Below are 26,578 nucleotides of genomic sequence, written 5' to 3' on the forward strand. Positions count from 1 at the left end.
CCGGTGCCTACCTTGTTCCATGTCTGTGCAGCAGCACAACGAGCGAGATCCAGAAGCAAACATAAACTTTTTGAAATTAAAATTATAGATTTTGTTTGTGATGATATTACCTCTAAAAACAAACCGTTACATTAAGATTTTTTGCTTTTTTTCAGCTTTTCTAAGTCATCAGGTTCAATTTTACTTTAGATTCTTAATTTCAGATTTCAAACATTTTCATTTTATCTTATAGAGGAACATGCAAGGAAATAGTGGGAAATAAGGGAAAAGATGAATAGCAGGAAAGAAGTGAGGTAAAGGACAGAGGTCCGTCATCATAAAACACTCCTTGAGTTCGTCACTGGAAGTCTTTTTATTTCCAATGGACTACAACACTTGATAGTGTTATTGCTCCAACACTAACATTCGCTGACTCAGTGTCAAGGGCATCACCTTGAGAGAAAGTCTACAAGTGTAGGGTAAGGAGGTCAAACAATAGGAGAAAACCTACAATCCCTGCTTTTCCACTTCAAGGCCTGTGATTGTAGCTATTCAAAAAATAAAACGAACCGCCTCTTACCTTGTGAAACAAACATGTTCAAAACTTTCTTGCACAAAATTCTAACTTTTTTCAAACAAACAACACTTTTTAATCTGGATCAATAAAAGGTCATAAACGTATTGCAATCCCAAATACCACATGAGAGCAAACAGAACAAATCTTTGCTTTTGTTGAACGCATCTCTTGGATACTTGACAAAAACAAATGAATGAAAAAATCCCAAATGATGTCTTTTATTTGAACATCAGAAAAAAATTAAATTGTTTAAAAGATTTTAGTTTCGATCAAGAGTTGGATGATAGGTACGACTGTATTAAAAATAAATAAATAAATAAAGCCCCAAAAGCATCCCACTGGTTGTTTGATCACAAACCGATCCCATTGCTTTGACGAATCAATTTCAAAACATCTCTGTTTTGGCTGTTATGAAGCCATTTCCAAAATACAAAGGGTGAGAAGGGGGGTGAGAGGGAGAAGAAAGGGATAAATCAAAAGGGGTGGTGGAAACAGGCAAGCAGTAGTCCTCGGTCGAGAGGTCAGAGTGAAGGCAGTGCGGCCGTGCCCACTGTGGGCACTCAGCTGGAACTAAATGTGGACGCCGAGACGCCAACTATTGGAGCACTGCCAAGGACCTCTCCCCCTGCTGCGCTTTCTCTCTCTCTTTTTACCCGAGACTCAACAATGAGTGGGAACTCAATGCCTCCCATCCTGCAACACCACTCCACCTGCCCCCCAACTCCCTCACACCACACCCCCCCAACCCCATTTCGCACTCATTCAGTCGTTCAGCTTAACATGTTCATTAAGTGCAGGGATGGTACTACGGAGGAAGACCGCTGAAGGAGGGGAAAGTGAAGGACGGACGGGTGAACTTTAAAACTCTGTGTGCTATGTTACCCAAAATATTACACTCATTTCAACACCCCTCTGGGTGATTGGTTGGTTATGGCCCTATGTGCGTGTTTAAGCAGGACCACTCTCTCTGGGATGTGTGGGAGAGACAATGGGGCCAGTGAGCTAGTCCAAACAGCTGTGAGTGTGCTGGGTGTCATACCGCCTCCACGCCTGCATGCACACACATACACACACTCACCATCTGTGAACACCAACACATGACAGAGCAAATAGGATTACAGTATGGAGGAAGACAAGGAGGATGATCCAAACACCATAATATCATTTCCAAGAAGGGACAGGCACTGGGCAGGGCATGGGGCGGGCAGGTGGGGGCTTGGTTGAGAGGTTTACCAGGGGGATGGGGCAGGGGCTTAGCCGGTCAGAGGTCAGACCTACAGTGCAGTGATCTAATGGCTGTCTAGTTTGTGCACTACAGCTTAGCTCGTGTTTTCCAAAAACAAGATGCAGAAACTAGGCCAGGATTCAAGAGATGAAAAGCACCACAAATAGCACACAGGATAAATTAAATGCACCAAAGTTCACATAGTTCAAACCTTTTTTTGCAGTCGAACCTCGTTTATCTTAACTCCTCAGAGACTTAAGTTATTCAGAGGAAAGTATTTGATATGGAAGAACACATAGAAATCCCTGATTACAATTTATGAAATAAAAAAAACATACAAGCATGCATATTATGCATTGTAATTTACAGCTCATATGTATCAAATTTGCTTATGTTATCAGAGGTATATATATGAGGTCTATGTTTATGTCTCCAAAGGGTTAGTGGCAATTTTAGATTGTTGGTGAGCTTTTAGCCCCTGCTGTGTGAAGGTTACAGGCCAACATCGGACATAAACCTTATGACATGATCAACAAAACAAGTAGAGTGTCAGCTACGATTAGAAGCTCAAGTTAAATCCTTAGTGTATCCTGTCATTCGAAAGAAACATTTTCATATCACTTTATTATCATGTGATTTGTCAACTAATATGCAATGTATTAAAAGAGATTATGGTTGCATTAGAGGATTAGAGGTCTTTTAAGAAACCAGGAATGAATGCACAGTGACCCTCACACGACACACACACACATACGTTTGTATAGAGATACACACCAAGCTGACCATATATGAAAGAGATTACAATGTGATGCTTAGAATTGCAGTGCAAAACAATCCATTTCTCTCCGTCGTCCATCCGTCCATCCATACATGCTTTGATTTAACTGTTGATTGGCTTCAGAGCATTTCTGTGTGACAGAAAAAGGTTGATCCTGGGGCCAGAGCAGGGCAGGTATGCCAAGCATGGGTTTAAGCTGTAAGGTAACATCTATGTCAAAGGCCTCATCGTGTGTAAGATTAAATCTTGGGTCGGGATGGGCAGGTCTTGAGTAGGAACTACTGATCCAATCTAATATGAACACATCCAGCGTGGTCCACAGGAGCCAGTCTGACATGTGACTGGCTGCGACACCTTAAGGTCAAAGGTCAATACAGATTTCAGCAAATCTGAGCAGGCACGGCATGAGTTTATATTCAGGGAGGGGAGGGGGCATGGCTTGGCCTCCAACCCTTACCCGCTAAGACCCTTGAAGTTTTTTACCCTGACCTAGACTTGACTCCTTCATCTGGGATGTTAGCTATACTAATTACTGCCTGATAGCCGCCTGGTGCCAAACGCAATTCACTTCCCCCCGATTCTCCTCATCTCTGCTCCAACAGCTGGTGCCAACCTCGCTTAGTGCTCATGAAGTGTTGCAGACACAAAGTGCGAGCCCCCACCTTTCTTCTGATCTGGCAATCTACCTCTTTTGTTTAGGGTTTTGTTATCTGGCCACATGTTGTTCAGAGGGCAAGGTAGGGGCAAAGGGGAGCTGCACTATGTAACATCAGACGGTCGGCTGGCATGCCCTCTGAAAGAAAAAAAAGCATTTCATAAGCCAAACAAAAGGGGGATTAAAATGGCGCCAAAGATGGATTTGGAATTTGCGCCTCCGAATACTGACCCCACCCTTTTGCATCTCAAACGGTCTCCTCTGTGGCTGGAGATCCTGTTAGGGTATTAACAAGGGACAAGGTAGGGTGGAGGTGATTGGAAGGAGGGCTAGAGTCACACAGCGGTCAGGTGACTTGGACTCAAGGATGGGGAAGGGGACTGTCCCTCAGAGTCATGAGGCCCAATTTATTTCCTCTTTGCTCTAAGGCCCCCCTGTCCAACCTTGTGGCGCCCTCCGCTACCTGATTGGCATGTCTAGCACTTGGCCTTAGACCCCTTTCTGTGCCCTCTGGGCCCCTCTCACATCTCACTGCAACAGCTAGTCATATCTCAATGTGAGTTTGTCTGTGATTATCAGTGTGTGTGTGTGTGTGTGTGTGTGTGTGTGTGTGTGTGTCTTTAGGCTTGTATCACTAAGTGTGTCTACATGTGTACAGCTATCTCTGAGCATGTCCGTGTGCATTTGAATCTGTGAGCATACATTTAGCTTGTGTGTGTGTGTATGCAGACAAGTGGCCTGTCTACGTTGATTAGATAGGAGGTGAGCGCTGCAGTAGGCGGACATACTGACTGACCAGCCCACAGATGCAGAGGCAGGGGGGAGGCAGAAGTGGTGTTTTTCCGCTGGCTTTGTAGTTTAGCCCTGAGAGGCTCACAGAGGTGATAACCAGTCTGTCTCTAGGTCACCCAGATAACACGCATGTACACACAGCATTCTTCTTCTTGGGAGAACATACACTCAAGTGTAGGTGAGTATCTGTAAGTGCAGAATACATGCACACATCTCTACACCCAAGTATAAAGACTGACAACACAACCACATTTCTCAAAATGACCTGTCACAGATGACACAGTTAGTGGACCTCAGGGGAATTAACCCAAGTTTCAGAGTGACAGGATGGACAGAAGGTGACTAAAAAGATGGTGAACGGACTCACATTTATTTAGCACCTACAGTATAAGGCAAAGCCTTCGGGGGCAATTTTTGTGGTTTGATATCTTGAGCAACGACACTTCGACATACGGACTGGAAGAGCCGGGGATCGAACAGCCGATCTCACGAAACCGATTAGTGGACGACCTGCTTTACCTCCTGAGCCACAGCCACTCAGAAATAATACGTCTCTCATGACATAGTTAGAATATGTTCACAATACAACAAGATCCCAAAATGGGTTTCCTTGGCTTGAAATACATCAGTCAACACTTAATAAGACAAATGCACATGGAGAAAATGGACAGTAAAAACAAGTGAGACTAACCATTAACACCGTTTAAAAATCAAGACAAATGTTTACAGAGCGATTGGTTTGGTGGGAAAAAACACTAAACTGCACTTTATGACACATTTGTTGGTCCGTTACTTCGACTCCGTGCCAGACCATTTTAAGAGCTGAAAAGTCAGCTGACACTCAGGTCAAAGGTCACTGCCCAGAGCAGTGACAGGCCAGCAATGGTCAGAGGATGTTAGTGGATAAACAAGAGAAGCAGGAAAAGAGGAACCATAGCATCGGTGAGGGATCAACGCAGGCTATCTCATTACTCCCAGGCACAATAAGCACAACAACTCTCCAAGCACTTTATAATTGCTGCTTCCTAGGCTACAAACAAGCTGTGTTTATTACCACTTTCTACTCCTTGGTGTTTTCACTGGAAAAAATAAAAACATTTTTAATTGCCACATTTCTCATATACAAGCACACATCGGTTTCATGGTTTGTCTCCTGTCCTGGAGATGGCTGATTAATAAAGTTTGTATCTGTCAAGATGTCAACATGGAGCATGAGGGAGGATCCAAGGTCACTGCTGCATACTGAAAACCTGGCTGATCGTAGAGTGTACAGTCACTTTTTTTTACATAATTATATAAAAAAGAGAAATAAACATTGTAATTTGAGGTTGAGTAGGACTCAAGGACTTTCAAGGGTGATTTTTTTGTATTTCATTTTCTAATCATCTCTTTGGCAATTATGTGCTTTCCAAATACATTCTCACAGATTCTCTGTTTGTTCTTTTTTATTTCACAACAATCACATTAAAAGTGGATTAAATTATAATTTAATTGTGCGGGACTACTGCCACAACTTATCGAAACTGTTTAACTGAAGACGACCGGTGGGTTTAAACTCAAGGAAGAAAAATCAAAACCCTTTGATCTCACACAAACTTAAGAGTGTACGCACAGTGACATATTAAATTGACTGGCTTTTGCAGATGTTGGTTCTCAGTATGGGTTCTTCAATCTAGTAGTTGGGCATACAGTGTGTATGTGTATGTGTTAATCATCAGCTAAACGTTATGAAATGACCTCATGAACCCATAACAATAACAGTCTCCATTTAAAAGACATGTATAAAAAGTCCAACAGAGCACAGTAAAAGATCAGTAAAATAACAAAAAGGTCTAAATCTCACCTTATTACAGTTAATACACACTTCTGGGAGTCACAATCTAATCTAATTAAAAGGGAGGAGCAACTAAATTCAGTTTGACCCTCAATAAAATTACCAAGTCTGTCTTTCGAGTAATTTTCAAATTGTTCACCACTGTAGGCAAATTAAGACAAGATGGCACATGAACTCCAGTGGACCTGATTGAAAGGCAAACAAAAGCAAACTAAAAATGCAACATGTCTCAACAGCTTTAACTGAATAAGTGCAAATAGTTGCAGTAAATTAATTTATGTTGACAAAACTAAACATGTTGATAAATATGTCTGCAAAGAAAAATACATCCATCAGTATTTGTGGGTTTGACTTCATTCCTCGTCATTTACGGTAAATTACACATTCACATTAATGTTCTTAGTCTTGAATAAAAATGCTGTGGAGCACTGAATTAGCTTTTCTTTTTTTGGCAGTGTGAACTTATTATGGTTACACTGTCATATGATTACTCAATAGATCAACTTCTCCCTACTCTAATCTACTTTGCTATCCATTCATTCACCTAGTGGCAGCAGTTGTGAGGAATGCTACATTTACTGACAAACATTTACAATATCTAGACTGAAATAGGATTATTTATTTCAGAAGTAATGCACACAACAGTTAATGGAAATGAAATGTTGGTCCAGCAGTGACATTATGCTAATAAGGTGGGGGGTTTTCCTCTATGGCGTGGTTCTTCTCATCTTCTCACAGACAAGGCCACATCCAATAATGATGATAAGTATCATCAGAGGGGTGTTGCTACATGGAAAGTATCACTGTAACACTTGTTGGGTGGCTACTTTTACCTTGTTAATGAGGGCACGGTGATTCTGGGAGACTATGGGATGAAGGTGATTGCTAAGAGTTACATTAATAGCAGTGGTTAGGATTTGCCGTGCCCCACTGGGGCTTATTGGATTAATTCCACAACGGGGAATGCACCTAAGACTGGTCTACAGCTACAAGAAGAATCCAGCATGTTATTAAGGCATTTCCCGCTTTTTTTCTGGTTGCCCCTATAGAATCCCAAATAGACACGGAAAATCGAGAAAACACTGGCCACCGTTTTCTTCCTCATCTCCACACTTTATCCTGTAGCCGTCAAATGTGGTATATGCTTGTGTGTTCTTTTTTCTAAGTGGTTTGCCACATGTCGAGGTCATGGGTAAAGGCTGGGCGGATTAGAGCCTATATCGAGTCAATGAGAAGAGGCCATATGGGCAAATGAGATCCATGTCCGTGCAGCACTAATCTGGTGATGTCCTCCGAATGACCAGGGATGGACACTACCCTGAGCAGCTCAGAGGTTTGGGGATTTGAAAGCAGCCTGTGACCTGCTCTACTGTACCCTGTACGTTAGCTCCCTCATCTGACCCCGCATACTCAAAACACTATAGAGTAAACAGAGTGCAACTGTATTGTGTCATTCATCCACAATGTACATTATTCATAGTGGGTAATATGGAGAGATGGTCAGAATGTTAAGCATGTATACAGTAAAATGTGTTTATTAAACTTTTCAACAATGTATGTCCTTAAGTCTCACACGGGATTCAAGTCAAAGCATGAACAATCTAATGACTTAGATACTGTATGCTGTAGGTACAGATGTGTTTAAAGGGAAATAAATTCTGTAGAAATAAATATATACAGTTATTAGCCGACTGCTGGATAATATGCTATGTGTTTGCCCCACAGCAAGTAAAAGTAAAAAAAAGAAGCATAAATAAAGCAGTAGGAGGTATAGCAAGAGAAGAAAAAAATGAAAGTGGCGATAAAACAAGAAGGAGGGGGTATTTATTAACGATACCGTCCCAGTGATTGGCTGCGAGGCGGGTAGCAGAAGGACAAATGGACAAATCTGAGGCGCTAATAAGAGTGAATACAGAACGGCCCTCATGGGCAAATCTGGCACTAAGATGATAATGAGATTATAAAACCCCACTATATTGCAGCAAATTGTATAAGTGTTTCATTGAACCTTGTTGAACTTTCATTTATGCATGCCAGGCTTTTTCCCGTTTTGTCTTTCCCCTTTCTTCTCTTCCTCGGGATGATGGGATGAGTAGGAGGAAGGAGTAGAGGATAAAATGCCTCCTGGATAGAGTTTACCTAGTGCAGGGGTGAACTGAAGACCACAGACTGGGCTTTCCAGACACGCTTCTAGTTAGCATAATCACAATAGCCTAAACTGTAAAGCAATAGTGCTCTGCATGGGAGATGTGATTACAAATCACACTTCACATCTTGTCAGCATCCTTCATGCATACCTCACATAAACCTATTTATTCATAGTGTATCTATGCCCAGTAGTTAATATACTTTAAAGATATGAACTGAATAACACACTACTGGTGTTGATTCAAATTGTTTTTGTCGTCACAATATATTCATTTTCTGTTTAAAATAAGATGCACTGGTCTCAAATGTGTTCAATCTGTGTATACCACCACATACTGCAAATAACAATAATACATACAAAATATTATTATTACAACTATTTGTGTTACTGCAGCTGCTAATATAAATGCAATATTTAAATTGTTAACTAAAGCAATATCCTCACATAGATCAAAAGAGTTGTAAAGATAAGCTAATGCAAGAGTCAACATTTCATGAACCTGACATCACTGCTGAAGAATTATATAGTGTTTAACTTTGACAAGCTAGTACAATTATTAGCTTGATGTATTGATCTCCTTCATTTCCTCTCGTTTGTCAGTTAAGACAAACAAATGGCAAAACCCTTGTCTTGGACCTGTAACGAGGGCTTGTCTATTGACTATGTCGGCATATCTTTGATTCTGATCTGGGTGAAGATTCATGTCGGACAGAAAGCGAAGCGCTGGAATAGATCAATAAACACCGACGGTCCTCGAGAATTGAATCAAAGAATTGAATCAAAGTGGTCAAGTCTTTGATTCAAAGGAAATGTCCCTGAGAGACGGCAACCTACATGACAGAACAGATTGCGCTGTCACCATGTAACAACACTGTGACCTGACAATGGACTGGGGGCAGTGTTGTGTCCAAGACACAGTGAGGATTTGGGGGAGGAATCTATCAAGGTTAGTTCAGATGTTGATGTTCAAATGTGCAGAGGAAACTTGATATTTCTGTCATGGCTTGAGCCAATTAATTGAACCACCTGATCAAAATGAATGCACACTTGAGGCAAAAGTCAAATGTATATGATATTGTAATCCATATTCTCTTCAAGAAGATGTTTGCATCTCAAGCTTCAGCTCCGATGTCATTCTTCATTTATGCTGTACTGTTGGGTCTAAATGTGTTTCCACATGAATAAAGAATCACATTCACACATCTTTAATCAGAGCTGTGATACATTTTGCTAAGGAACCTTTAAGTTGACAAACAGGTTGTGCCTTTCTCCCAACTGTCATGACCAAAAACTACTTCTACATCTGCAACCTTTCAATGACTCCAAGTCAGATGTCAAAAAATCCATACAAATAAAAAGTAAAGTAAAAGACAAAGAAAGCTCAGAGGGAAGATATTCTGAGTTAACTCTCTCTTTTGCTCATATCTTCTGTTTATCTTATATACCACACTCTTGATAATGAGCCAAGGTACCACTCCAGCCAAGGCAGCTGAGAGTTAAATACATTAAAATCTGTTCCACTTCACAGGTGCTTCACCATATAACAGATCCTATATATTTGCCAATTTATGTTCCCAGCATTCGGTATCCTGGCACTCATGGTCAAGAAGTGGACCACCAAAAGATGGCAACAACATTCAGACATCACAAACCAGATTTTGGCTTGGTTTGTTTTTTTACAAAAGTGGATGTTTTCCCCTCATCTTTTAACACTCCCCCTACCCCCTCTTATTCCCTTGATATTGCTGACTATCTTTCCATGGCTGCACCATTCCAGTAAATGAAAATATACGAGATGTGTCGTGCCTCGCTTACTCATTTCCCCAAAATTCTGCCAAACACATTTGGTAACTTTGGATAGTTGGAATATCCAATAGAATTACATTTTTGAATGCTTTGGATTGTATACGCAGGTTGGGATGTTGTATGGGCCTGCTTGTGGGTGCCAAGTTAAGGTTTGACAGACATTTATACAGAAGCTATCATGTGGAATTAGCTGGTTCGAGCTTATTGGCTCAACAACTACATGCAAATTTCAGAAGTTCTCTGCCTTCGCACATGGAACTCTAGTTATGATGCATAACCTTCATTATTACTTAAACTTAAATGAAAATTCGAAACACAGTTATCCAGGACCAAACAAGCTACCTATTCCTCAGCATACCATAAATGTTCCACGTCAAATGCCAAATTGCCTTTAAATAAAAACACCAGCTGTGCATGACTCAAAACTATTTCTGATTTGTCTTATTTATCAGTATAATCAGTGTACTAAGAACAGGATAGTAATCCTGACACTTTCTTCCTGCAAAAACATCAGACGATAAGGCTTTTCAATGATAAACGTATTTGTTAGCCTGTCAAAACAAAACAGGTTTACTTCCTTGAAGAAAGTTTACAGATTATGATCCACAGCCAAAGAGATTTTCCAGCTCTATTACAACGTAAATCTTTTCCGGTGATTCTAAAACTGTCTTTTTTCTGGTGTCTTCAAATCAGGGTATCCATAGAATAGAATAGCAAATAGAAAACATCTGGCAGAGAACTCTAATAAAGTCCAGCTGGTCATTGTAAAACTAAGCCGATTTACATATTTTTGTTCTTGCTGAAAAAATTCCAAGCTGGTGAAGATTGTGTTTCCCAGGTAACATTATGGCATAAAGGTTCTGCACCAAACCTGGCCCTTCAGAGTCTCCAAAAAGATCACACAAGGTGGAAAAAAGAGAATACATCAAAAAGATCCCGGCACAGCTTCGATATAGCCTCCACACCAACCATTCATCTCTGGCAGAACTTTTGTTCTCTTTTTCAACTCAGTACCCTCACTAAGACCCTATCACGGTTGCCTCTAGTTTGAGGTTGGTAAACTGGTGCAATTGGCCAATCACCACCAGGGAAGTCTGAGATTTACTCAGGCACTAAAGAAAAATAAATTGTCAGAGATTGTCATTGTTTGACGGCTGGGTATCAAAAGGAAATATTACATAGATGACAACAATACAATGAGTGCATCACTGCTGAACTAAAATAAATCCATTAGAAATTGGTATTCTGATCGGTTGTAGTTTATGATATCAAAGTATAATCACAAATCAAACCAAATTGATATTCCATCTCACAAATCAGCACTTTATTACTAGTTTATTACTGACAGACAATCCCAGACATCAGGAGTTCTTGTGCTCAGCATTTTCCACATCCTTATGATGTGATCTGTCACAAATGTGACCCAGACAATAGCCTGACCCAACCTCAGTGAATCCAGGTCAAGGGTTAGGGTCCAGTTCACCAGAGTTTACTTGTCTATTTCCTGCAAAACTAGCGCAACGTGTGCCGGTCAAGCTAACAAAACACATATGTGAAAACACAGGCAAAAACACATACACATCTTCATGTGATCTTCTATCGAGGCAGCGGACTTCCAACTTACCAAGCTGGAAAAACAGTGGTTGGAGGAGGTGAGGTTAATTTGAGTGGGCCTGAGTTTCCTCTCAAAGTGTTAAGTCACACAAACATCAATCAGATGGTGTGTGTGTGTGGTTGTGTGTGGTGAAGGTGCAGACAGCTAGAGGTGTTTCACGGTCAGCAGTGTGTGGATCAGGGGGGGTGAAGGTTAAAGGCAAGTCAATTCTACAGCAGGACATGGCATATTCACAATAAGAGCCCGACAATGTGTGTGTGTGTGTGTGTGTGCGTGCTCTGTATCAGCTTTTATTCACAGGCACTCTTTTGTGTCTCCGTGGTATCTTGGTACATTAATAACACTGAGCCACAGAGGTATGAGCCTTAGGTAAAGAAGAAAGGCAGTGACCTCCCATGTCATTGCACAGGAATTATTTCTCATGTCTTTAACAATATTGCATCACTTTTTCAGCCAACTCCCTGCTATTTTCATTCAAGATGAAACAAAACAACTGAGAAATCCTTTCAACACAATCCTCACTTTTTTAATTATGGAAAATTCTAATAGAAAAGGAAGAAAGGTGGGCACATCAAAAAATGACATACAGTAGCGTATTTATGTTGCGAAAGAAAATGAAAGTGAGTCTCTTCCTGCAGTCCATTAGGGTTAATTACAGCCTTGTGTTGGGACGCTTGTAGCAGAGCAGGGTTGGTAATTAAAGAACAGGTAAGACATTAACTTACTTTTGTTAGCCATTAATCAGTGTTTACCTTCAGAGAGGTCTCCCTTTGTAATTAATAATCAGCTTGGACAATGAGTAATCACCCAAGAGGAAGTTGTGTGTACATGTGTCTGTGTGCTTAAGTATGTGTGTGTGTTATCAACAAAGGAGGTTTTCCCACCTTTGAAATAGCATCTTTACTGATCAAACAACTGATCATCCATCTCACAAGAAAAAAGTCAATAAACTAAGCAACAAAAACAAAGAAGCCATTACCAGAAAAAATGACTGTAAGACTGGGATTTTCTTGTGTTTCTGTCCATCTTTTTCTCCTCACCCTCATTCTCTCTCATCTTGTATTCATCCTTGTCCTGGCATCTAAACGGCATTGTAGGTTTGGAATGATTACATCTTGGGAAGGCCCCCCCACTTAAACAGCGCCCCACTCACAGACTTATTTCTCTCTCGTCCTTGTAGTTACTCCACCACACACACACACACACACACACACACACACACACACACACACACACACACACACACACACACACACACACACACACAAAGGGAGCTTTTCCAGCAGGAGCTTGGTTCCACTTTATCTGCATATTTTGCCCGTGTTCAGCGTGCTCCTAACTGATAAAATTCTGCTAGTGTGCCAGGCCACTGCCAAACGCCAGAGCAATGACCTTCTTGGGAGAACAAATTCCTTTTGCAAGATGGAAAAAAAAAAAGAATGGAGTGAAAGGGAGAAAGATTAAGACACAATTAAACAAAACAAAAAAAAGGTAGGGAAGCTGGCCAGTCAAATGCGAAGGGAGTGGTTCCAGGTTTTATCAAATTTAAAAACAAGAATACTAAGAGACCTTAGCGGACACCCCTGCTATGCGTTATTCTCCTTCCCTCTCTGGGTCTTTCCAGCCCAGTCACCAGCCATGCTGGTATACTGACGTTGCTTCACAGATGATAAGGAATAACAGACCAGCTCTGCCTCCACTTCTCCCTACCTCCTTCTGCCAAGAGGCTACCAGCATGGAAACACAATCATCATATCATCACTGCTCCACACAGGGAGGCAGAACGCAAGTGGAGGAGGGGAGATGTACGGAGAAAGTCAGACGCAGAAGAAGAGTAAGGAGAGAGAGAGAGAGAGAGAGAGAGAGAGAGAGAGAGAGAAGAACAGAGAGCAACGGCAAGACTCGTCCTTCAACCAGTTCTCCCATCAGACTACCTGACCAGTCCCAGTGCCCACATTTAAACAGGCTTCCAATACACTTTGTTAGCCTTCAGACATCTCATTGTGTGTGTCCGATCACATGCCATTCCCCACAGCAGCCGAGTCACCCCGGGCTTCACACAAGAGCAGTGGTTCACACTGTGATGTGTGTGTCTGCATATGAGAATGTGCACTTGCATGGAGTCACAGGTCTGTTCCTTGTTGCGGAGATGCTTTATGGTCAACCCTGATTATCTCCGACCAAATCACAGGCTTGTACCATAGCAACTCAAACAACAGCAGTCATGGTAGCAGAAGAGGTAACTGTTGGGTCTATTGAAGTGCTGGGCCACGCTGCCCTGACAGCCTTCCCTCAACCTTCTCTCAACCTCGTCACCTCTGTTGCTCTGCTGTGATTCTTACCACAATGGCGGCTGCCTATGAACCTGCCAGGCTGCCAAGGACACAAAGACGACTGAGACAACCTTTGACATCAGAGGCTGCCACCAAAAGACCAGATACAAGAAGAGTTGGCAGCTCTGTTAACAGGCCAGAGACTCAGATCTATTCAGCTGGGTTAAAGTAGCAAAAGTCAATGGAACACAAGTCAATAGTGCATACATACAGATGGACGCTGTGTCAAACAGCTCTGTGATAGGACAATGCCAGGCATGCCAAGAGTTTCGAAAAGTAGACTGCGATATCTTGGCTTTAAGGTTGCTGCCTTTTGACCGACAGCAGTCACTGAAAAGAGACGTATAAAATCAAGGTAAAAAAAAATGACATTTGAAGATGAAATACAGTACGAGTTTTCTATTGAAGACTAGATGACATTTCAAGAAACTGATTCACTGGTAGATGTTAAGGCCACCCACGCACACAGCTCCATGTGCAACATGGTGTTTTAGTTGCCAAGATGAGATAGCAGTGTTGGAGATGTATTCACTAACACGTGGAGCATGTGTAAGATGACCTATACATTCACCATGGTGTCACAGAGGGGCATTGAAGAGAATACAATTACAAATCAGGATTGCTGGAGTGATGATGGAAATGCGCGACGAGACAAGGATGTGTTTGTATTTGTGTGCTACATGTAATAATTGCTACTTACATATACATAGAGTATGACGGATATGATATTTTATTTCTTTTTAAGATTTTCCTTTTGTTTCTCTGTGTGTGTGTGCGCCTGTGCGTGCCTGCCCACATGTGTGTCACTCTTCAAACAACACTGCAATCATCATCTCTTATCAACGGTCATGTTGAGGATTACAGCTTTCATCCCTAATCCTACATTAAGGACACATTCTCATGATGGCCATGACATCATCAAGGCCAGTCCACCACTGAGAGGGCACAGGGACAGGAAGCCAAACACCACGGGAGAGGATTAATGAATATAGGAGACAGAGTAGTTGATGAAAAAAGAAAGAAGGCGTGACAGAGAGGATGAAAACAGAAACAAAATCAAACAGCACATTTCTGCAACGTGTGTGAGACAAGCTACTGCGTGTATTTGTATTTCAAGATAATCTACCACTGCTTCAGTTTCTCTGACAATGATCCTTCTCAATCAGCCCTACTAAGACCTCTCACACACACACACACACACACACACACAGAAGAAATACTGTCAACATACCCACAACAACGCACCTATGGCACCCTGTTATCGGCACTGCTATATCCCACTGATGAACACATACAGTATACAGAGGTAAAACAAACACTGAGGAATGTATTACTATTTGCATATCTGTCATTTATGCAGCTTTTCAATATAAAATAATTTCACTTTACTTAGAAACATATCCCCCATTTTTAGGCTACATTTAAGGGACATGTAGTGATGATTTATGAACATTTCATGGATTTTTCAATATATCCATGAAGCTTAATCCACTGTTTTAATCATTTCTTTTTCACCCGTTGTGAGCCTCTGCTAATGCGAGTTTGTCAGTACTCACACCTACAGCAACCAACTTTACTTCTCACAGTGCAGACCAATTTTTCACCTTTGACTGTAGAATAAACGCTTGGCTTAGCTAACATTGACATAGCACCTATTGCCTACATGTGAAGTTCTGTTACATGTCGACCTACTATTGTTGTGCTAGTACTCTATTGTTTAACTGCCTTGAAATAAATCAAGTCAAATTCCTTGCAATCATTGTATTTGGAAACTGAAAGCGATCTAGATAACACTATAAGTAGATATTGAGTAATAATGTTTGATATTGTTTGATACCTGCAGAGACTCGGGGGCAGTCTGGCAGCATGGGATCCAGTGGTGTGTCCAGGGGCTCTGGACTCGACACCCAGTTACAACAGTGCTGTAGGGAGAGGCGGAACAAAAATGTAAATTGACAATTGAGAACAACAAGGGCAAATGTCTCATCTACTTATGGCATGTGGAGGGTTTGGGAAATGAATAAGTGGCAACCAGTATTCTCCACAATTACTCCCACATACACAGAAATAAATGCTAAAATAAAAGACAAATAAAATAAATTTGACATACAAATAAGTAAGTCTTTCTTGGTGATTCAAATATTATTATTTTTTCACTTTATGGAAATAAAGTGAAATACTGCAAGTTTAATTGAAATTGCAAGAGATATTGGAATACAACAAAACATTTTGGAGAATAAAAAGGGAGGGTAAATAGGGAGTCAAGGGAGACAAAGAAAAGGGGGACAGGTGCAGAGGAAAAGGGGAGATACGATGATCGAGAAAGAGGTATGTGCATGGTTGAGCGAGGTGGGGAGAGAGAAAGAGAGAGAGAGAGAGACACGAACAAGCAATTAAAAGCTCTGTGACATGTTGCTCAGACAGCTTGGCGTTTGTTTGTGGTTGAGAGCTGAGGCCTTCTACCATGGTGGATCAGTGGGTGCCCTGGGGGAGGGTGTCTGCCCAGCTTGCTGACCCATAACCCCCTGCAAACACCCCAAGTCCTCTCAAACCCCCTGTGGTTGACAACTCTACTGTCAGAAAGAGGAGAAGACCTCTTTATCTGTTTTTTGCTGTCTTCATCTGTCTGTGTGGCGGGCCCTCTTTCTACCTACTAGGTTGTTTCAAACACATTAGGGTTAAACAAACCTAAGGTACAATTAATAATGAACTGCATCAAAGCCCCACTTCAAAACAACTTCCTATTCCCATGCTTTGAGGTTTCATTCTCTGGGTCAGATGACAACATATCAAAGTATGTTTTCCCTTTTGACCATGCAATGTGGATCGGTATGCTGTGGCTTGTAAGGTTAGTACAAAAACAAGGGAAAAGGGAGAGGGGGACAGAGGGAGTCTGAGAAGGAATGCTTAGAGAAGACGCTCTCCAGATAAGATAAAAGTTAAATAGAAGAAAGAGAAAATGTAAAGAGATTAGAATGTGCAGCTGGCGTCCTTCTGAATCACTGCTTATCTTCCCTTGTTTACTTTCACCCTGGCCCCCTGACAGCCATTACAGTGTTGCACATGCTTGTGTGTGCCTGTGTGTGGGTCAGTGATTGCATTACAGGGGGTCTCCCACGAAGTTGTGCAGCGTTGTGAACCATTCAAACTCAAATACACACACAGAGGAACACATGCTTTTGCATTTTTGCCCTCAGCAACCCTGACTCTTAAGGCCCTCACACTTATACTCAGCTGTCATCCCTGAAGTTAACCACGCACTAACGCACCCTTCTCCCAGGTATGTTGATGGGGTTTTTTTATGTGTGAATATCTCAAAGGTACACCAGGACACTGAATATACTTGATGCCTAATTTAGCCCTATATAGTCGTAGAACATAAGAGGAGCCAAAGAGTGTTGAACTAAGATCGGCAGAGAGATGAGGGGAGGAGGATAGGGGTGGGGGTGGGGGGGGGGGGTTAGTGTTGGGAAAAGATGACAAGTCATCTCGGTAAACAGTGGCATATTGTGTATTTTTAGATCCTTTGCTTTGCCCTAGATGTGCTCTCCTCTGAGCCTGGGCTTGCGGGCAGAGCGGTGTAGAGCCGCACAGAAGCAGTGGGGCTCCTTGACTGCTACATCAAGTGTCTCATTGTATCTCCTTTAATTCATTCAGTCTGTCTGGAAGAAGATGTCAGCTGGGCTGTGGAGCAGTGGGCTGAAGGCGGCTGGAGAGAAGGGAAGGAGGGGAGTCTTTCAAAGGGCCCTCCTCCCTCCTCCTTCACCTCCACCAGCACCACCAATGGAGGCAGGGAGGCCGGGGTTTGAATAGATTTGTCAAGGCAACAACACATGTGCACACAAACTCTTGCATAAATGCACACACACACACACATGCACACACAAACATCGCACACAGCCCCAGTGCTGTGGGAGACCGCAGGCATAACAGCAGTCACATAAAGGCAAGGCCTGCTGGCTGGGATTAGAGAAGGGCGACTTGACAAAAGGATGGCACATCACATCGGTTGCCTTTGACACATAGCATCATCACTTCAAGCGGCTCGTCCGCCGATCAATGGCGCCATTGAACTAAAGGCAGACAGTGAAACAAACATGTAAACAGATTTGACTCTCCCCCCACGCCAAGTGTGTGTTTTGGTTTGTGCTGGATATGCGCACATGCATGTACCCATTTGTACACAACACAAGACATATTGTTGCAGAATGCATTTTGTTTCACTTAAATTCCATCACTAACATTATGGAGGAACAAAGTTCGAAAAAGATCCTTTATAGTGTTGAGTTAAAGGCTGAAGCTAAGTGCTAAAGCTAACCATTAAGCTAAAAGTATGCTCCGAGGGTGTAAATGACAAGCAGGTGTCAGCTCTACCACTCTACCTGTGAGAGATGCTTTTGATCCTTCTTTGTCATGTGTACGTGCACGTGTGTGTGTGTGTCTGACTGTGTGTGTATGTGAGATCCACCACCTGCTTCCTTCTGCAAGTCACAGTGGAAGCCAGCCTGCTTCTTTCACATACACAACAAACACCCATGCTGCACGCACACACTTTGAGAGTAATGGACACAAAACACTGCATTCAGCTGATGGCAGGGGGATCTGATGGAGTCTGCACGAGGACCAAATAGGTCTCTGTTAGGTCTCCATATCCACTACACAGTAAGTGTCACAGGAAGACATACACAGCACCTTGAAATGAGGATGTGTAGGCTACTCTTTCCAAAGCCTGCATTCGAACAACAGAACACACCATAAACTCAGGTTTGGCACTTGCAAAAAAGTATAAAACATAAAATATAAAAAGGGTGATCTGATAATCAAATCCATTACAAAATTATCTTTTGGATCTTTTTGGAAACTACCCTCAATGCAAATATTGAATAAAATACGTGTAGTATGTAAATGTGCAATTGTGTACAATCGGTTTAATTAAATGGTAAACCAGTATCTCTACCTTTTCTTTCTCAAAGCACACTGGACTTTGACATGATAGAAAACTCTGTCCTGTACAAACGTCTCCTAAACCATAACACACATGACAGCCCGCAACCAAAATTCTCCGAAAGTAGTCCTGAGTATCAATTTTTGCTCACTCTCTCTGTGTCCGTCTCTCTCCCACCTCCTCCAGTTGCTGTATAATCTCTATGGATTAGAATGGTTTATTCATGACCATAGTGTACTCTGTATGTGTGTATGTATGTGAGCTCTGGGCAGGCCACTAGAGTGTGACAGCAGGCCAGCACAGTGACAGGAGACACCTTGGAGACTGTGACAGGCTGCCAGCTGTACACCATCATTCGCATTTCTCTCTATCTCACTCACTTCTTCTCACTATGCTACTCATCTATCTCCACATACATCTCTTCATCTCCTCTCCTCCATCTGTATTCACTCCATTCATATCCTACCTGTCTTTTTGTTTTTCTTTTCCACAGCTCTAACCTGTGCTGTGTCTGAGCCAGTCAACGGGATCTAAATAATTGAACGTTTCTCATACTTTATTTCCTTCTGTCTCAGCCAGTGGATGGAGTTTTTCTAGCTCAGCCTTTGCCTTTTTCCCTGCCTTTTTCTTTTCTCTTACCATCACTCTGTATTTTGTCTCCTGGTTATGACGTCAGTTGCCCCCTCGTCTGACCCATTTGGTCCATATAACCTGGCCCAGCAGGCGCTGATCTCTAAATCCCATCTCCTCTCTTTTACTCTCCGCTTCTCATCGCTCCATCCCACCGTCCAGTGACCTCTTGAACCCCGGAGGGAGGGAATTATCTCTGTCCGATGAGAACAGAGCAGTGCAATGCTGGGGTGCCCCGACCTCACATGCACCAACTCGTACGGGCACCCACGTTTATATATCACCCAGGGCATTATGCATGTTCACTGCTATCTCCTTTCTGTGATGTGCAGCACCTTCTGGGCTGCCCTTCCCGCGCGTGCGTGTGGCTGTACCTCAATGTGCAAGTGTTGTTTATGTTCAAGATCTAACTGTGAATGGGTTATTGATATCGATGTATAAGGAGATGTTTAAAAGGAGCATTAAATGCATCTACTGACGGGGTCTGTAGGCACTTGTGCGTCTATGTTTTGCACTGCACTAACAACTGCATGTACTTGTAGTGTGTGTGTGTGTGTGTGTGTGTGTGTGTGTGTGTGTGTGTGTGTGTGTGTGTGTGTGTATCGTGTGATCATTCAAAGCCAAACATCAGAAAACTGAGCCAATGTTCGAAATCCCTAATATTTGAATATTGGGTGGAGCAAAAAGGCACTCTGACCTTTTAGTGGAACCACTGCAAATACACAGTATTGGTTTCTAATGTAAATGACTAGGGACAGAGTCAATTTTGGATTCACCTCAATCCTCATGCTGACCCATGGCTCGTAAACTAGCACTGTCATCCATGCACAGAAGCCAGGGATGTGATGAAATACTGAATTTGAGCAAAACAACTGACGGTATTAGTTTTGAAAATATAATATATTCATTTTGCTCCCTCCCCCCTCAATATCAATCAAATGTTAACATATCCAAAAACAATGTATATCTCCCAGTATTTATCATTCATTTGAGTGAATTTGAGTTGTTGGTTGGGTTACAGTTGATGTAATGATTGACATAGTCATTTTAATAGTCCCTGAGAGAAATACAGAGTATAAACATTTCTTCAAGTAGTGAGGTCTTAACTCTTTTAGAAAGAAATTGCACAAAACTGCAATGGTAAGGCAGAAAATTAAGAATTTAAGGAAAAGAGGAAGACAAAAACATAAGGCTGAAAGCAAAGGAAATCAAGAGTATGTGAAATCTATTAGCTTTATATGTTGCATCCTTCAGAAGGGCATATTGGTTTGTTTCCGTTTCCCTCAAGAAAAATTCCCTTTAATTAGGAAGGCTCATCTCTTGATTCAGCCAAAAAAGGACCGTGTGTTAATGAGTACGAGAGAGAGTGAATCCTTGCCTGTCCCCTTACTCCAACCGGACAAAGGAGGTTATTTCAGATTTATTGTTCCGGGGAATCATCACAAATAGAAAATCACTTAACATTCCAATTACGCTGTGTCCCAAACATCCCTTAGATGAATCAAAAATAGGAAATTCCAGACAAGGAGAATGGGCCAGTGCAACCTTGAATCCCCACCACTCAAACTAACATACATACACATTCACCGACAAGTAACACACGCAAAATGGGAGATGACAGAAATAGCAAAAACAAAAGGCAAGGGATATAAAAGAGGAAGTAATAGAAATAAAAGGTATGGTGTGTGTGTGTGTGTGTGTGTGTGTGTGTGTGTGTGTGTGTGTGTGCATGACATTTGCATCTCCGGCTCTCAAGCAGCTCTGGTCTTGGCTGGTCCTCATCTGTATGTGCATACTGAGTGAGCCCAGGTGCTGCGTATGGCGCAGAGGTCACACCAGAAAGGGCAAGTGCTAAAATGAAGCTAACACAAATGCACATGTGCACGTGCATTCTATCTCACACGCTTGCCCAAAAGCACATATAAACACATGCATGCCAAGCCGCACACACGCACCAGCGAGGGTTGACTGTCTTAGTTATTCATTGACATGCACCCAGGAAGAAAAAAGTGGGGGCTGCTTCTATTTTATTTTTTTTTAAAGACATCGAGAGAAAACATTCAAACAATGGTTCTCTATGACTTCTAAAGCTAGCTGTTGGTCAGGGGTACCTGTGAGGGTCAGCAGGGTTGTGCAGGGAGAAATCAGAGAGGAGTCAAATCTAAGACACCTCAGCTCACTGCCTGGTGAATTTACATGATGAGATGGGAGCACAGGAATAGACCCCTGTACAGTTTGCAGTGGCTTTTTTTTGCCTTCAGTTTGTATATTTGTGCGTTTGTGGTTATTTTACCTGCTGCATCCAGTCCTGTGTGCCTTTGCTGGTCTCCTGCAGCCAGATGTTGTGAGCCGAGTCCGTCAGAGCCACAGCGCACGCTCTGTTCTTCACCTGCATTTCCCTCTGATTCATCTGCCACAAAAGCAAATCAAAATGTTGTTAGTCACCCTATCAGCATGTTATCGACATGCGAGGATACGGTTTGTTTCAGACAACATTTGAACAACAAAGAGACCTTATGCTGTAAGACATATGATAGCCTCTTTAGAAAGAAAATAATATAACATAACCATTGTGTTAGTAGATACTTGCGTAATACAATGTTTAGTCCCTGTCTAACATACACTGTCAGCCTACTCCCTGGACCAGGATAGCACAGGCCCACTGGACAGCGAATACAGATTCAACCTGGTGTATGGCATAATGTTATAAAGAGAAATATGAAAGAGCTGCTCCAGCATAGCGTGTCCTTGTCACGTTCTGTGCAAATGTCCCTTTGCTGTGCACGTTCATATACCTCTGTCCCCATTCTTAATACCCTTTCCCTTCACATGTCATAGAGAACGTGGCTTCCGCAAGCCCGTCTTCCTATTCCCCTCTGAATGTCAACGCCAAGGAAAATGTCACGCAAAGGACTTGTTACCGCACTACAATAGACTTCCCACACCGCTGGTCCCACCCCGAGGAGTACTGCAGGCCTTGGGACGAGCCGTTTCACTAGGCTTGGCTTTAAGATAACACGGGAAGAAAAGAGAACAGGACTTGCAACAATCGGTTCCCGATCATGTATTGGACACATTTAGTGAAGCTGAGAAAGAAAGTGGTGGATTGGGGATGGACATAGCCTGTGGAACAGAACTAAGTACGGCGATTCCCAGGTCATCTACATGTGGCACTGAGGCCAAACAGACCAAGAGCACACTAGTTTAAAGCTCCATCTTAAGTGTCCTTATTAGGAATTAGGAAACGTCCTGAACTACTGGCTTAAAATGGCGATGGTGTTTCTGGCTTGGTGCTTGAGAATAAGACAAGTACTTCAGTGGCAATGTTAAAGCTAAGGCAGGGATTGGAAGATCAGGGATAGGTTGGTGCCTGCATGTAAGAATATGATAAATATTAGTCTGTAATAGCGTGGTGTAATAAAACAAAATATTGCTACAGATTGGGAGGGTATAGAAGGTTAAGGCTGTTGCTAATATGAATCTTAGTCTGACACTCAGACTGGGGCTAAGGCTGAAGAAATTACCCATTTTATACACATTCACAGTGGGGAACACGACCCATTTTCAGCCAGCTAGATTGGCTGGTCGTTGGCTGTACATCAAAATGACGGTGGGCATTTGAATACATCCTGCCTCGCCCAGCCAAATTAAAGTGGGAGTGTATAGAGATAAATGGAATCTATTAAGGCACTAAGGACTCATACATCATGGAGCTGATAAGGCTTCCACTGTAGCGTCTTAATCAGGGTGGAGGGTAGAGCAGACTGAGAGGGGACGTACAACCCCAAGCATTAAAAAAAAGTACACAATTGTAGAGATAGACAACAAAAGGAAGACAGACGCTGCACATGGAAATGAACAGACACATTCACTCACTCACACAAAATTCATACAATCACACACAGATGCACACTCCTCTCTGTACTCCCTCTTCATCCACGCTTGGTTGAAAAGCTTTCCTCTGGCAGAACTGGGCCCGTGGGAGAAGCAAAGTCAACCTTTTAAAACTGGAGGTGTCAGTCAAGGTCCTGTTTTCTGGCGCTAGCCAAACGGGCCAGTCCCTGAGTATACGGGCTGCTAGCAGAGGCCAGGAAACAGGAGACACTGGACTGACTGTCCATGGGAAAAACAAAGGACATGACTTCAAACCAGTCAAAAAACATTTCACAAGTCTGGGCAGAAAACTGAACATTTTGTCCACATTCCAAGTGGATAAATAGGTCTCTATTCCTATTGTATGGCCCTTAAACCATCTGAGTCAACATTGTTGATGGAAAATGTTCTTTACGTGAGTATGGTTCACTGGATATCACTTTTATATTAAAAGTGAGCTATAATAAATGTGGTTACTGGTGCCGAAGTAAACTGTATATTTCTGTGTGTGTGTGTGTGTGTGTGTGTGCATGTCTGCATGTGCAGTATGTGTGGGTACACGCTTGGATATATGCATATTCGTGTTGGAATGAATGTGAGCAGATTGGAGGGCACCGCTCTGTGTTCAGGGGCAGTTTTGTGGAGAAGTGAATGACAGACAGCGGTTAGACAGACATAAAGGTAAGTGGATACAAAGAGTGTAGATGGAGCTGGATGGATACGTCTAGATCTTAAATACTGGACTTAAGTATTTAGAGAGTGCATGTTTAATCTTGCGTAGACAGACTGTCTCATCAAGCAGACAAGTAACTGGAGAATTTGTTTTTTTTATAAATGGGATAACGAAACCTTTGGAAGTCCAAAAGCACACATTCAAAATGAATATATTTAGCACCTCTGGATGCTTTGGAAGTTATTTCTCTCTAAATTTGATTGGTGTGAAATACAAAGAAAAACAACTTTTCTCTAACAAACTTTTGTGATCTGTGATTTGCTATTCGAAGATACTCACACAGATTTGTATATTTGCTGAAATGAGGAGGCATAATAAATCAGCAACTCTCAACAAAAGAGTCCGTTTTCCCGACGATGGCTCAACCGAAGATTAAAGAGCAGAGAACTCCATCCCCCAGCACTGGCTCTATCAATCACTTGTTCTGACAGCTCTCATTGCCGCATTGCCTACACACATATGTTTGGCTGTGGTAAGAGTTGGTGTAATAGGTTGACAAATAATGACTCCTGGAGAGAGTGCTCTATGCAGTGTGGCCTTCGACCACAATGATTTTAACACCATTAGGTCCCATGTTTTACAAGCCACAATGACAACTGTGGTTGGCTGCATGTTGAAAGCAAAATCCAGGCACGTCTGTGTCCTCTGCTAGGTGCGTGATACTCATGGTTAAGTTACAAACCAGTTACTATAAAGCTACATGCGCCCAAGTGGGTATGCAGAGCTGTCTGATCATATGACTCATCATGTTAGGATTTGTACACCATGTTAGCCTGTGAGTTCGTGCTAGCCATCTTTATCCAGAGCGTTAAATGTGCTAATCCACTATGTAACCGCAGACTGCAGTTTTAACAAGGAAACAGGCCAGCTGTTGTGATCAGTCTTGTATCGGACAGGGAAAAAGGAAGAGAAACATGTGGAACTACTTGTTGCGCTAAAACCAGCACACAGATGTTAAGACATTTGCCGCCTCTCTGCTGGCCTTTCCTTTAACGCTAAAGCAGCTGGATATGCAGAGTAAAGTTCAGGTGGGGGTTGAACGTGGGAGGCTTGCTTTTGAAAAATAATAAAGAAAATGGGAAAGTAAAGGCAGAACGTTATAAGAGGAAGCTGATTGGATATCAAAAGCAGTATAACAGGAGGACTGAAGAGGGAATGAGAGGAAAAGGCAAGACGGATGAGATACAGACAGAGGCAGATGAGCACAAAGAATACTTATGAATGCTTTATTGATCCCCATGAGGAAAATTATCTTTTCCCTTGGCCTACTTCACAGGGAGATCAGACCACAGGGTCAGCTTCAAAATAGCATCCCGAAAGCAAATGGGCTTTCACTTTCGTCTTTAAAACATAAGCAGAAGCTTAAGCTTAAGTGGAAACGATGCACAGATCACAGGGGTCTAAAGCACAGTCCTCAGCTTGAAGGACGGCAACCGTACTCAATAGAGCACTTTCACGAAATGTTTATTACCAGCTTGATGTACTTCACCCATTGTCTGCATAGTAGGGGCACATAAGTCATATTCTGTAAAATGATCAAAGCCACTTTGATTTAACATTTTAGTGTGTCTCAGAAAAGGTGTAAAATAAATGTCTTAACCCATTTGTGACATGCTGTTTTTGGATTTGGATTTAATTTGACTGGACCTACACATCACACGTGAACCATCATAACAACGCTGAGTGACAACCGATGACGCAGACTTGAGTTCACCCCCACCCAAAATACATTCAAACTCTGGATGAACTATGAAATCCTTCTCCCTCTTTTCACTCCCTCACTGTTTCTTCCTCAAAAAAACATTTATTTTCTGACTTCTGTGCAGAGGGCCCGGTTGCTATAGAGACCCACAAACATCACAGATTTCTGACCCCCTGGTTTGCAAAATTCTACTAAATCCATCTTTTCACAAGTTGAAATAGCCACCCCCCACACATTTGGAGCCACTCAGACACCGACACAGAGAGAGACTTGTCTCTAACCCCCGTATCTTGTACCTGACCTCACATGGCTCTCAGCAGAGTACAGTGTTTAGGGTTTTAAGCTGCTTCCTGCTACTAAGCCAGCTAATTCCTAGACTTTTTGTTGAGCATAATCTTATTTTCACCACTGACGAAAGAATGTGATATGCGATGGGTGTGTGTGTGTGTATGTGTGAGCATGGAGTATGCGTATGAAAGAGAGATGGAGGAATATTAATCATGTTTATTTATCTGGACGAGGAGTTGAAATAAGCGACGAGACATCATTTAACAGCATGCTAAGCTAATCTCTGGACGAGATAAATACTTCATTTCTCTCCTCTCCCCGTGACGCTCCCATGCCTGCGACTGCTCCGCTGAAGCTACATCTAAACACCGGCAATAATAAAGACAATTATTTAGGCCTTTGATAATTATGTGTCAAAGGCAGCGAAAGCCACTAGATAATTGGAAGAAAACTGAATGGTAAACCACAATGGAGATCCCCCTATGGGAGACAGGCAGACTTATCCCTAGAAAGAATGCAGAGAGAGAGAAAAGAGAGAAACAGCCAAAGACATAAAGATGAGAGCTCTTTAAGGGGCCTTGCTTACTGTCAGATAGTCAATGTGAAAAGCCACAATTACACATAGAGAGTGAGTGCGAATAGAGAGCAGTGAACAAGAGAAAGG

General features: G+C 42.3%; 1 protein-coding gene across 1 annotated transcript in view; it reads right to left on the minus strand.

Annotated features, from left to right (window-relative positions):
- The window catches only part of arb2a (ARB2 cotranscriptional regulator A), a 142,517-nt gene that overhangs the window by 27,158 nt on the left and 88,781 nt on the right, over positions 1–26,578 (minus strand). The window contains exons 9-10 of the mRNA XM_079160880.1: positions 21,612–21,728; positions 15,581–15,665 (exon numbers count right to left, since the gene is read on the minus strand). Coding sequence (XP_079017006.1) covers positions 15,581–15,665; positions 21,612–21,728 — 202 coding nt within the window. The remainder of the gene's footprint in view (positions 1–15,580; positions 15,666–21,611; positions 21,729–26,578) is intronic.

The sequence above is a fragment of the Pholis gunnellus genome (genome assembly GCF_910591455.1).
Source record: "Pholis gunnellus genome assembly, chromosome: 6".
Taxonomy (NCBI): Eukaryota; Metazoa; Chordata; class Actinopteri; order Perciformes; family Pholidae; genus Pholis; species Pholis gunnellus.